At 39.2% G+C, this 10875-nt stretch overlaps 1 protein-coding gene across 1 annotated transcript; it reads right to left on the bottom strand.

The window, feature by feature from the left end:
- Positions 1-238: 238 nt before the first annotated feature.
- Positions 239-721, bottom strand: LOC141719123 (uncharacterized). Its single transcript, XM_074521505.1, has one exon. The coding sequence runs from the start codon at positions 719-721 to the stop codon at positions 239-241; it is 483 nt and encodes a 160-aa protein (XP_074377606.1).
- Positions 722-10875: the final 10154 nt, after the last annotated feature.

Below are 10875 nucleotides of genomic sequence, written 5' to 3'. Positions count from 1 at the left end.
CAGCTAAATCAACAACCTTTGCTCCATTTCCAACACGTAGGTCGACTTCTCCCTTCGCCAATGTCTTACTTCCCAGCAGTTCCTGCACATTTATACAAATGTGAGAACCACATCCAGTATCTAATACCCAAGATGTAGAAGTAGACAAATTGAGTTCTATAACATAAATACTTGAATCAGAAGCTTCGGTAGCTTTCTTCTTTTTCAGATCCTCCAAATAAGCAAGACAATTTCTCTTTCAATGACCCCGTTTCTTGCAATAGTGACAAGTATCACCCTTTGCAACACCACCTCCAGGCTTTAAATCCTTTTTTGGAGTAGTTTTAGGAGTAGCGGCGGGTTTGGATCTCGTCCTCTTCTTGCCTTTCCATTTGCCTTTCCTTTTGGCACTCCCTTTGTTCATCATCATTATGGGAGCAGAGGATGCCTTCTGAATTTTGGTCTCAACATTTTTTAACATAGCCAACAATTTGGTAGGTGTCTTGTCTATCTCATTCATGTTGTAATTTATTACAAACTGAGAATAGTTGTTGTTCAAAGATCGTAAGATCAGATCTATCTGGGCTTCCAGACCAATCGAGGAACCTAGAGTAGCAAGGTACTCCATATATCCAATCATCTTCAGAACATGCGGTCCAACCGGATCACGATCGCCCTGTTTGTATGCATACAAAGCTTTGCTTGTATCATGCCTCTCTTGACGAGCCTGTCCTTCAAACATACATTTAAGGTGCGCAATCATGACATAAACATCTATATGCTCATGTTGTTTCTGAAGTTCAGGACTCATAGTCGCTAGCATCAAACATGTGACATATGTGTCATCAATATGCTTCTGATAAGCAGCCTGTTGAACACGCGTTGCACCTCTAGGAAGAGGTCCAGGGCGAGGAACATCAATGATATAGAGCTTTCGCTCCTGCCTGAGGACTATCCTCACGTTCCTTTTCCAATCAAGGAAGTTTGTTCCTGTCAGCTTGTCCTTCTCAAGTGTAATAACTCAAATTTTTGAGAATTTGTAAAATTCTTGATGAATAGTAACCCTAACAATCGGGGAAAACTTTTTACCCCACACTATGTTGTGTATGAGAAATTGAGTCGATAACATGACCATACGTACCAAATGAGTGTATGTAAACGCTATTAGTTTTCGAAGAAAATGAACTTTGAAAAACGACCGTATCTATGAACCATCAAGGATTATAGGAATTATAATATAATTAGAAATGTAAAATCCTACAAATTCAAATCCAAGTATGATACTTCAAAATGTAAAGAACGTATAAGAAAGGATTTACACCGCAAACCGTTTACGAGAGTTTATTAAAAAATGAATAAGCAATCGAGCGAACGCGTAAACGAATAAATAAACGTATCAAACCAAGCTAACTATACAAGCTAACTAGAGTAAGAAACTAACCATGGTCAAGTAACCAAATAGTAACCTAGCTAGATAGAATGATAACCTAAAAGCTATTAAATATTATCCTAGGATATAAACTAAGTAGAATAGCTTGCATCCTTGAATGGCTAGCCAAGATTTTCATGGATTTAGTAGTACTAGGATATATACGAAGTCATATAACACAATTTTACGTAAGAAGAATTCTAGAACATAATACAAAACTCTCTCTTCTCTCCCTTCTTCTTCCATTCGGCCTCATCCAAGAAAAACAAAGAAATCAATTTGAAAACACCAAGTTCTAGCGATGGAAAAATTCCACCATTAAATCCCAAGTTTCATACATCCTAAACTAAGGTAAGATAAATTTTTGAGCTCATTATATTAAGGTTTGATGGGTGAAATAAATACAAGAAAAGTGATCAAGAATAGTAATAAATAGTAACTTTTCTTGGTTTCTTGATTTTTATGGCTTGATTTAGATTCCTTAAACTCAACCAAGCATCCCCAAGACTCCACCATCATCAAGAACACATCACAAGCTTTCAAGAAAGGTATAAATCTTTGACCAATCTTTATTTAAGGTTTAAGTTTCAAGAAACTTTGAAATCCTAGTTATAAACCTAGTTTTAATGGTTGATTTGCTAATATCTTGATGTTTAGTTAATTATTTTTAAGGTTGATGATTGTTGACTCAAGAACAATATGTTCTTGAGAGGAGTTAGTATTGAGATGATGATATGATGGTTGTTGATGGTGGTATAATGGTTTAAGACGTAAACAAAACACGAATTGTAATCGTAACCTCGTTAAAACGAACAAAACTTAACTTAAAGTTTCTGCAGAAGTTTTTGAATGTGTAAACTGTAGATTCTTAAAACTTATGATATAAAATATTATAAGGATCGTTTAGGCGCTTGAATCTCTTGATTTCGATTTAGGGATCAAAAGTTATGTCCGTTTTAGTAAAAGTGATTTACGCGACAAAAACTGCTACGAATTATGAATTTTGGGAATTGAAATGATCGACTTAAAAATATTCAAAAATCATGAAATTTTTACAGAGAGTAAGAAATAGAATTTATTAACCTATATAAAAATTTCAAGTGAAAATATGAATTTCTCAATTTTATAAAAATATCGGAGTCGAGACTGCGCGATTAGAAAACCATTAAGAATTGTAAACAGAGTCGAGGACCGAAATGTAAAGGACTTAAACAAACATAAAGGATTTCGAAAAGAAAAAGAACGTGACAAGAATATGTGCTTAAAGAAATAATAAGAGTAAAGTGAGTTGCGGGAACGATTAATAAGTAGCGCATATCTACGATTCACCATAAATAAGAATGGGATCTAACGAAATGATATGTGTTTATGATTATAGATTTTCGAGCGGACCCTAGAGCATCCTTCACCTTAAAGTACCAAGGAAAGTTTACAGACCCAACTCCATATACTGTTGTGTTGTGAAAATATTGTTTTACTGTCTTTTGCATAAATGCCATGCTTTCCATGATACTAGTATTTAAGTTTTCGCATCAATAGCTATTGCGTCACGTTGTATATATATCGTAGAATATTTTAACGCCACCATGAGCGTGATATATAATTATCAGACCGAGAGTCTATCGGAGTTTTAAACAAAAACCCGGGAGTCATTTCGGTGATGTTTAGGACGATTAAAAATCCGTACTTGTTTTATTCCAAGGGACTCGATGTCCACTTGCGAAGTATTAAAATACCTCCAATTTATTTAAAACGATTTCCAAAGATCATATTCCCTCAACTATATTTAATTACTCGAATACGAATATTATTTCAATTGTTCATTTAATATAGGAGAAGTATTCTCCAACAAATTATTATTTCAAACTCGATTAATTATATTATTAAAGATTACCCTAATTATTTAAACGTAAAATAGTTGAGGAATATTATTTCAAATATTCTTTTAAAACATAATTATTCGAGGTATATTTATTTAATAATTATTATTTAATTATTATTTAATTATTAAATGATTTAATATAATTTAAAAATCTTAAGACCTACTTTAAAAATACTTTCTGAGTTTCATAAAGTTATTCGAATACTTTCAAATCGTCGAAAAATATTATCTCGACTTATTTTAAATATTCTGAATATAGTTTCAAAAAAAACTCCCCCTTATTTAATTATCTGTTGACAACGGTCAACACAGGTCCTTAGTACTTCCTCCGAAAATTCTCGGAAGTACATATATATATATACATATAAGATGAGCTATTTCTATCAACAAGCAAAACGCTTGGGAAGCTTCGATGTGGTTCGAGTTCTCGAGATATGATAGAATTTTTCAAAGGACTTGGAGGGGTAGACTCTAGTACGAAGAGTACTAGGGAGACTACCAAAGGTACTGCAGGCGAAGGTACTCTGTGTACTCATGAACTTGTGAAGTATGTGTATACCCAAAATGGGACACGTAGCCCGAATGCGGCAAGGGTGATAATCGAGATACGAAGATGTCTTCCTTCTACTAGTAGAAAAGGTTATTATTTCCGTATTACGACTAATCATCGTATGCAGTGGCTTCAGTGAATGTCTTAAATTCTTCCAACCTAAGTGCTGGGTTTACCATTAAGGTATTCGTAGGATAATAAGTCAACAAAACGAATATTTTGGAACGAAGGTGTGTATCATCGAGGAAAACTATTTTAAATAAACCTATTTATCATATATGGAATTATACATGAATTTCTCATACAGTCTGTTCATACTGTACATTGTTATGTTGGGCATTATAGCTCACACTTGTTTTTTTAAATTGACACAACACAACAGTGAATCAAGATGTCTATCATGAAACTCACGGCCAGGAAACAGGTAGGAAATGGCCATCTGTTCCATAGGATGTTTGGTGTTGTACCTCAGGTAGATCGGATAAGCTGGATTGGTTTTTAGTTGTTTTTAGTCTGGATTATTTACAAGTAAGACTTATGTAAGATAATAACAAAGAAATGAATATTTGGCCGCCGATCTAACCTTACATAAAGGTTACTTTCGCCGTAAGACTTAATCACTTTTAGGATTATAATAATTATCACTTTGTGAATGGATACACTCTAGTAATGCATGGTTAGTTTCCAAGACAATAACGTGTAAGTGTGTGTGTGTGTGTTGATAAGTGTGGGGTCGTAAAGGTGTGAGTATTATATATTGCGGAACGAGATATGTGTTATACTTGATTCAGATGGCGTGGCCTCCTAGATCCCTGACCCCGAATTTTGGGGTGCCACAGAAATGGTATCAGGGCCTTAGGTTATCAAATCTTGGAAATGATAGGATATAAAACACGTAAACATAAGAATAATAATAATCAATTAGAACTCAAGTCGAGTTCGTCGTCAGACTGCATGGGTGGTTTTGAAAGTTTTATTCTCAAGGGAATTCCGACTCTACGTTAGTAACACCTTGCCTATTGTGTCAGGTACCAGTGGAGCCTATGGGGGAGGTTGACCCTATTGAGGACATTATAGCCCCTAAGCGTGACCCTACTCCCGAGTTGGAGGACCCACATATTGATGACTCGGATGATGACGCTACTGAGGATCCCCCGGAGGATGAGACTGACTTCCCTGTCCCCATAGCTAATGATGTTGAGATGCCCCAGGGCGATGGCGTAGACTGGATAGACATAAAGATGTACCCTCTCCTGACCTTTCACCCTCCTACACCTCACCCAGGGATGATGAGCCCTTTGCTCTACATTGATGAGGACGAGGATGACGAGATGGATGCATAGACCTACGAGGTTCATGACATATCCTTCAGTGACCCGGACTCACCTCTACCACCCCCAGCGACCATACATGTAGCGTGTATGACTGGATAGTGGCTCAGCTTAACACTGAGATCATCGTGACATCTGCCCGCATTATGGAGCTACGATAGGCGCTAAACATCGAGAGAGCCATCAGGCTAGGATACCTAGGGGACTTTAGAGTTGCTTCCCCGGCTATAGCTCGGAGGGAGATTGATGGGATTAAGCTCTGTACCCGAGTACAGATGAGGATGACGGCGATGGGAGGATACATCCCAGTAATTGATGTAGAGCTGATGTTGGAAGGAGCGATGAGGAGGGTTCGAGACCTCACGCGCAGTGACAGTGACTGAGAGGCCAGTGACTACTTATGGACCTTGCAAAGGGTTGGGTGACTTGTCACCAATTTTGTTAGGATAGCTAGTAGTAGATAGCATTCCTAGCCCTTCAGGGTACCCGGTGTATGTATTTGTATTTCAGTATTTAGGATCATGTAGTTGATGTATTATATTCAGGACCATGTATGGATTCGGATGGTTGTTTTTCCCCCAAGATGTATTCTAGGAGACCCTATAATATATATCTAGCAGTTATTAAGAAATTGATTACCAATTACTGCACTTGATAAATGCATGCTAGATAATTATTAACATGCTTACCTACGAATAGATTAATCCAAATGTAAAATTTTGCAACTGTATTGACATATTTTCATTATCAGAACAATTCCACCCCGTCGAAGAGGAACCAGGGCACGACCCACAGAATCTGTCAACCAACAACGAAATAGACCCGACCATGTACTGAATGAGGAAAGTGAAGAAGACCTAGACTATAATGAGTATGATGAAGAGGATTATATAGAAGAAGAAGCTGAGGATACCCATCAGGGAGGGAACCCTATGAATGAATTTATGGAACTTTTAAGGGCCAATATGAACCAACAGCTCATTCCACCACAGGCGCATATTGTCCAACAGACTGATGCCACTACCTTCAGGGCATTCAAATCTCTCAAACCCCCAAAGTTTCTAGGATCGGCCGACCCCATTGAGGCACGGGCCTGGATCATGGAAATAGAAAAGTCCTTCGAAATACTAGGTGTTGAAGAGCGACACAAGATCATTTTCGCCTCTTACATGCTGAAAGGGGAAGCTTACTACTGGTGGGAGTCCAAACTAAACCTCGAGACTGATGATGTGGTTCCATGGGATAGATTTACCCGATTGTTCTTAGATAAGTATTTCCCTAGGTTCATGGAACCTTAGATGGAGATTAAGTTTCTAGAGCTGAAACAGGATAAGATGATTGTGGCGGAGTACAAGGCCAAGTTCACCGAGTTGTCACGATTTGTACCTGAGTTTGTGAATACAGAAGAAAAGAAGGCCCGGAGGATTTAGCTTGGTCTGAAACAGTGGATCCAGAACTGTGTAGCAGTGCTAGAACTGACAGATTATGCCACCTTGGTGCAAAAAGCATCAATTGTTGAAGCGGGTAGTGAACAAAGTTTAAAGGAGAAGGAAAATAGGAAAAGGAAGATAGGAAGTCAAGGAGGAGGAGGAGGAACCAGGAACATGAGCCTTCCAAGCAGGTTTGTCAGGGGAGTGGTGTCCCAACCTGCGAGAGGCCCCAGATTTAGAAAGGCCCCAAGTGAGAGCGTTGGCCAGGGCGGCGGACCATCTAGTACAACATTTCACAGCCAACCCTGTGCCCCAATACCGGAGTGTCAGACATGCGGAAAAAGACACCTTGGAGGGTGCAACTAGGGGAGAGCTCCTCTGAAATGCTACAGGTGCGACCAAACCGCACACTTCACCAACAACTGCACCCAACCCAACGTGGCGTGTTTCTAGTATGGGAAGGTAGGGCACATGAGGAAGGATTGCCCGACATTAAGACCCCCAGCCTCAGGGATGAGCAGAGCGACATCCAACCGGCCCTTAACTGCTAGGACTTTTAACATGACCATTCAGGACGCTGTCCGGAACACTGATGTGATAGCAGGTACCCTCCCGTTAAACTCCGAACATACAAATATTCTATTTAATTTTGGAGCGACCAAGTCTTTTATATCTCAAAATTTTTCTAAGAAGTTAAAACTTAACGCCATACCCTTACATGAGGTATTACAAGTAGAAATAACGAACCGAGAAATACTTCTTGCAAAATTAAGTACACCTTAAATGCAAGTTGAAACTAGAAGGGAAAGTCTTTAAAGTTCACTTAATCCCATTTGTGATGGATACTAAGAAGGAGGTTCCCAATATACAGGACATACCCGAAGTAAATGAATTCAAGGATGTATTTCCAAAGAACTTACCACGATTGACACCCGACAGAGAAATAGAATTCGTTATAGAATTAGCACCAGAGACGGCACCAGTGTTTAAGGCCCCTTATAGACTAGCCCCAGTTGAGATGAAGGAACTAGCTTCTTAACTGCAAGAATTATTAGATAACAGGATGATAAGACCCAGTGTGTCACCATGGGGTGCACCAGTACCGTTCGTAAAGAAAAAGGATGGTAGTATGAGATTATGCATAGACTACCGAGAGTTGAACAAGCTGACTATCAAGAATAGGTACCCTCTCCCTAGGATTAAAGACCTATTCGACCAGCTCAAGGGTGTTGTGAACTTTTCCAAAATAGATTTGAGGACATGATATCACCAGTTGAAAATCAAACCTGAGGATATACCAAAGACTTCCTTTCACACCAGGTATGGACATTATGAGTTCTTAGTCATGTCATTTGGGCTAACCAATGCACCCGCAGCCTTTATGGATTTGATGAACAGAGTGTCCAAGAAGTACCTAAATATATGTGTGATAGTTTTCATAGATGATATTCTAATCTACTCAAAGAAAGAGCGAGGACATGCAGAACATTTGAGGATAGTCTTATAAATCTTGAGGAATGAGAAATTTGTATGCCAAGTTCTCGAAATGCAAGTTTTCGTTAAAGGAAGTTCAGTTCTTAGGGCATGTGGTGAGTAGCAAAGGAGTTTTAGTCGACCCCGCCAAGATAGAGGTGGTATCCAATTGGGAAAGACCGACTACCCCAACCGAGGTTAGGAGTTTTATGGGTTTAGCAAGATATTACCAGAGATTCGTGCAAGACTTTGCCAAGATAGCCGGCCCGTTGACTAGGCTTACACGGAAAATGGAAAAGTTTGTGTGGACAGAGAAATGTGAGGAAAGCTTTCAAGAGCTGAAAAGGAGAATGGTGTCAACACCAATGCTCGCTCTTCCCGATGGAAAAGGAGATTTTGTAATATATAGCGATGCCTCACACAAGAGACTAGGATGTGTGCTTATGCAGCACGGAAAGGTTATTGCGTATGCCTCTCGGCAGTTAAAAGAATATGAGATCAGGTACCCAACCCACGATCTAGAATTAGGAGCCATAGTGTTTGCCTTGAAAATTTGGAGGCACTACTTGTACGGTGAAAAATGTGAGATAGAGGAGATGGTTAGAGCTGATTAAGGACTACGATTGTGAAATTTTTTATCACCCGGGTAAAGCCAATGTGGTGGCTGACGCCCTCAGTAGGAAGGAGAGACTCAAAATGATAATGACATATGAGGAGTTAGTTAAGGAATTTGAGAAGATGGAGATCGACGTGAGAATAACCGGTAAAGGATCAGAAGGACTATTCGAGATCAAGTTAGTACCGGAATTGGTTGAAAAGATACGAGTGTGTCAGGAAGGGAAGATGAATGAAGAAAGAGAAACATTGATCGGTGAAGAGATCAGATGCAAAAGGGATCATGAGGTATGCATCCCGGATTTGGATTCCGAATGTGCAAGAACTAAAAGATGAGTTGTTGCACGAAGGGTACAACTCCAGGTATTCAATCCACCCAGGGAGTACAAAAATGTACCGTGACCTAAAGGAATATTATTGGTGGCCAAACATCAAAAGAGAAGTAGCAGAGTCAGTTAGCAAATGCTTGACATGCCAGAGAGTGAAGGCTGAACATCAGCGACCGAATGGACTATTACGGCCCCTGGAAATTCCGGAATGGAAATGGGAGCATATAGCCATGGATTTTGTGACAGACCTACCAAGGATTAAAACCAATCACGATGCCATATGGGTTATCATAGATAGATTAACCAAGTTCACGCACTTCCTTCCAATCAACGAAAGGTACACCGTAGACAAGCTAGTGGATATTTACCTAAAAGAAATCATGGTGAGGCACGGTATTCCCGTTGCCATAGTGTCAGATTGAGACCCAAGGTTTAACTCCCCATTTTGGAGAAGCTTCCAAGAGTGTGTAGGAACTAGACTAAATATGAGTACCGCTTACCACCCCCAAACCGATGGACAAAGAGAAAGGACTATTCAGACCTTAGAAGATATGCTGCGAGTGTGTGCCATTGACTTTAAAGGGAATTGGAATGACCACTTACCCCTGATCGAATTTTCCTACAACAATAGCTATCATGCTAGCATAGAAATGCCTCCGTATGAAGCTCTTTACGAAAGAAGATGCCGCTTTCCCTTATATTGGGGTGAGATTGGAGAATATAAAATAATAGGACCCGAGTTAGTCCAGCAAACCAGAGAGATGGTGGGACTCATTAGAAAGAGGCTGGTAGCAGCTCAAGATAGACAAAAGAAGTATGCCGACCAGACCATGAAAGATAGAGAGTATGAAGTAGGAGATTCAGTGATGTTGAAAGTATCTCCATGGAAAGGAGTGATGAGATTTTGAAAGAAAGGGAAACTAAGCCCCAGATTCATAGGACCCTTTGAGATCTTAAGGAGAATAGGACATCTAGCTTACGAGCTCGCCTTACCTCCTAATCTGCAACAAGTGCACAACGTGTTCCATGTGTCGATGCTAAGGAAATACCATACCGATGCGCGACATATGATAGAGTATGAACAGGTAGACTTATAACCAGACCTGACCTACGTTGAGCGACCAGTAAGAGTGATGGACCAGAAAGAACAAGTCCTGAGGAAAAAGACTATGAAGCTGGTCAGAATCTTGTGGAGAAATCAGAATGTTGAAGAGTCAACTTGGGAACTAGAAGACGCAATGAAGAATAGATATCCCCGCCTGTTTTCTAATTGATTCCGGGACGGAATCCTTTTTAGAGAGGAAGACTGTAATAACTCGAATTTTTGAGACTTTGTAAAATGCTTGATGAACAGTAACCCTGACAATCGGGGAAAACCTTTTAGCCCACACTATGTTGTGCATGAGAAATTGAGTTTCAGAGTCGATAACATGATTATATGTACCAAATGAGTGTATGTAAATACTATTAGTTTTCGAAGAAAACGAACTTTGAAAAACGACCGTATCTATGAACCATCAAGGATTATGGGAATCACAAAATAATTACAAATTTAAAAACCTACAAATTCAAATCCAAGTACGATACTTCAAAACGTAAAGAACGTATATGAAAGGATTTACACCGCGAACCGTTTACGAGAGTTTCTTATGAAAACGAATAAGCGACTGAGCAAACGCGTAAATAAATAAATAAATGTATCAAACCAAGATAACTATACAAGCTAACTAGAGTAAGAAACTAACCATGGTCAAGTAACCAGATAGTAACCTAACTAGATAGAATGATAACCTAAAAGCTACTAAATAGTAACCTAGGATCTAAACCAAGTAGAATAGCTTGCAACCTAGAATGGCT

Source organism: Apium graveolens, chromosome 4 (genome assembly GCF_009905375.1).
Source record: "Apium graveolens cultivar Ventura chromosome 4, ASM990537v1, whole genome shotgun sequence".
Classification (NCBI taxonomy): Eukaryota; Viridiplantae; Streptophyta; class Magnoliopsida; order Apiales; family Apiaceae; genus Apium; species Apium graveolens.
Note: the sequence above shows the minus strand (reverse complement) of the source record. Positions and strands in the feature narration are given on the sequence as shown.

Excerpts from the sequence above, each read along its gene's own strand:
- LOC141719123 (XM_074521505.1), bottom strand. The coding sequence starts at position 721 with ATGTTTGAAGGACAGGCTCGTCAAGAGAGGCATGATACAAGCAAAGCT.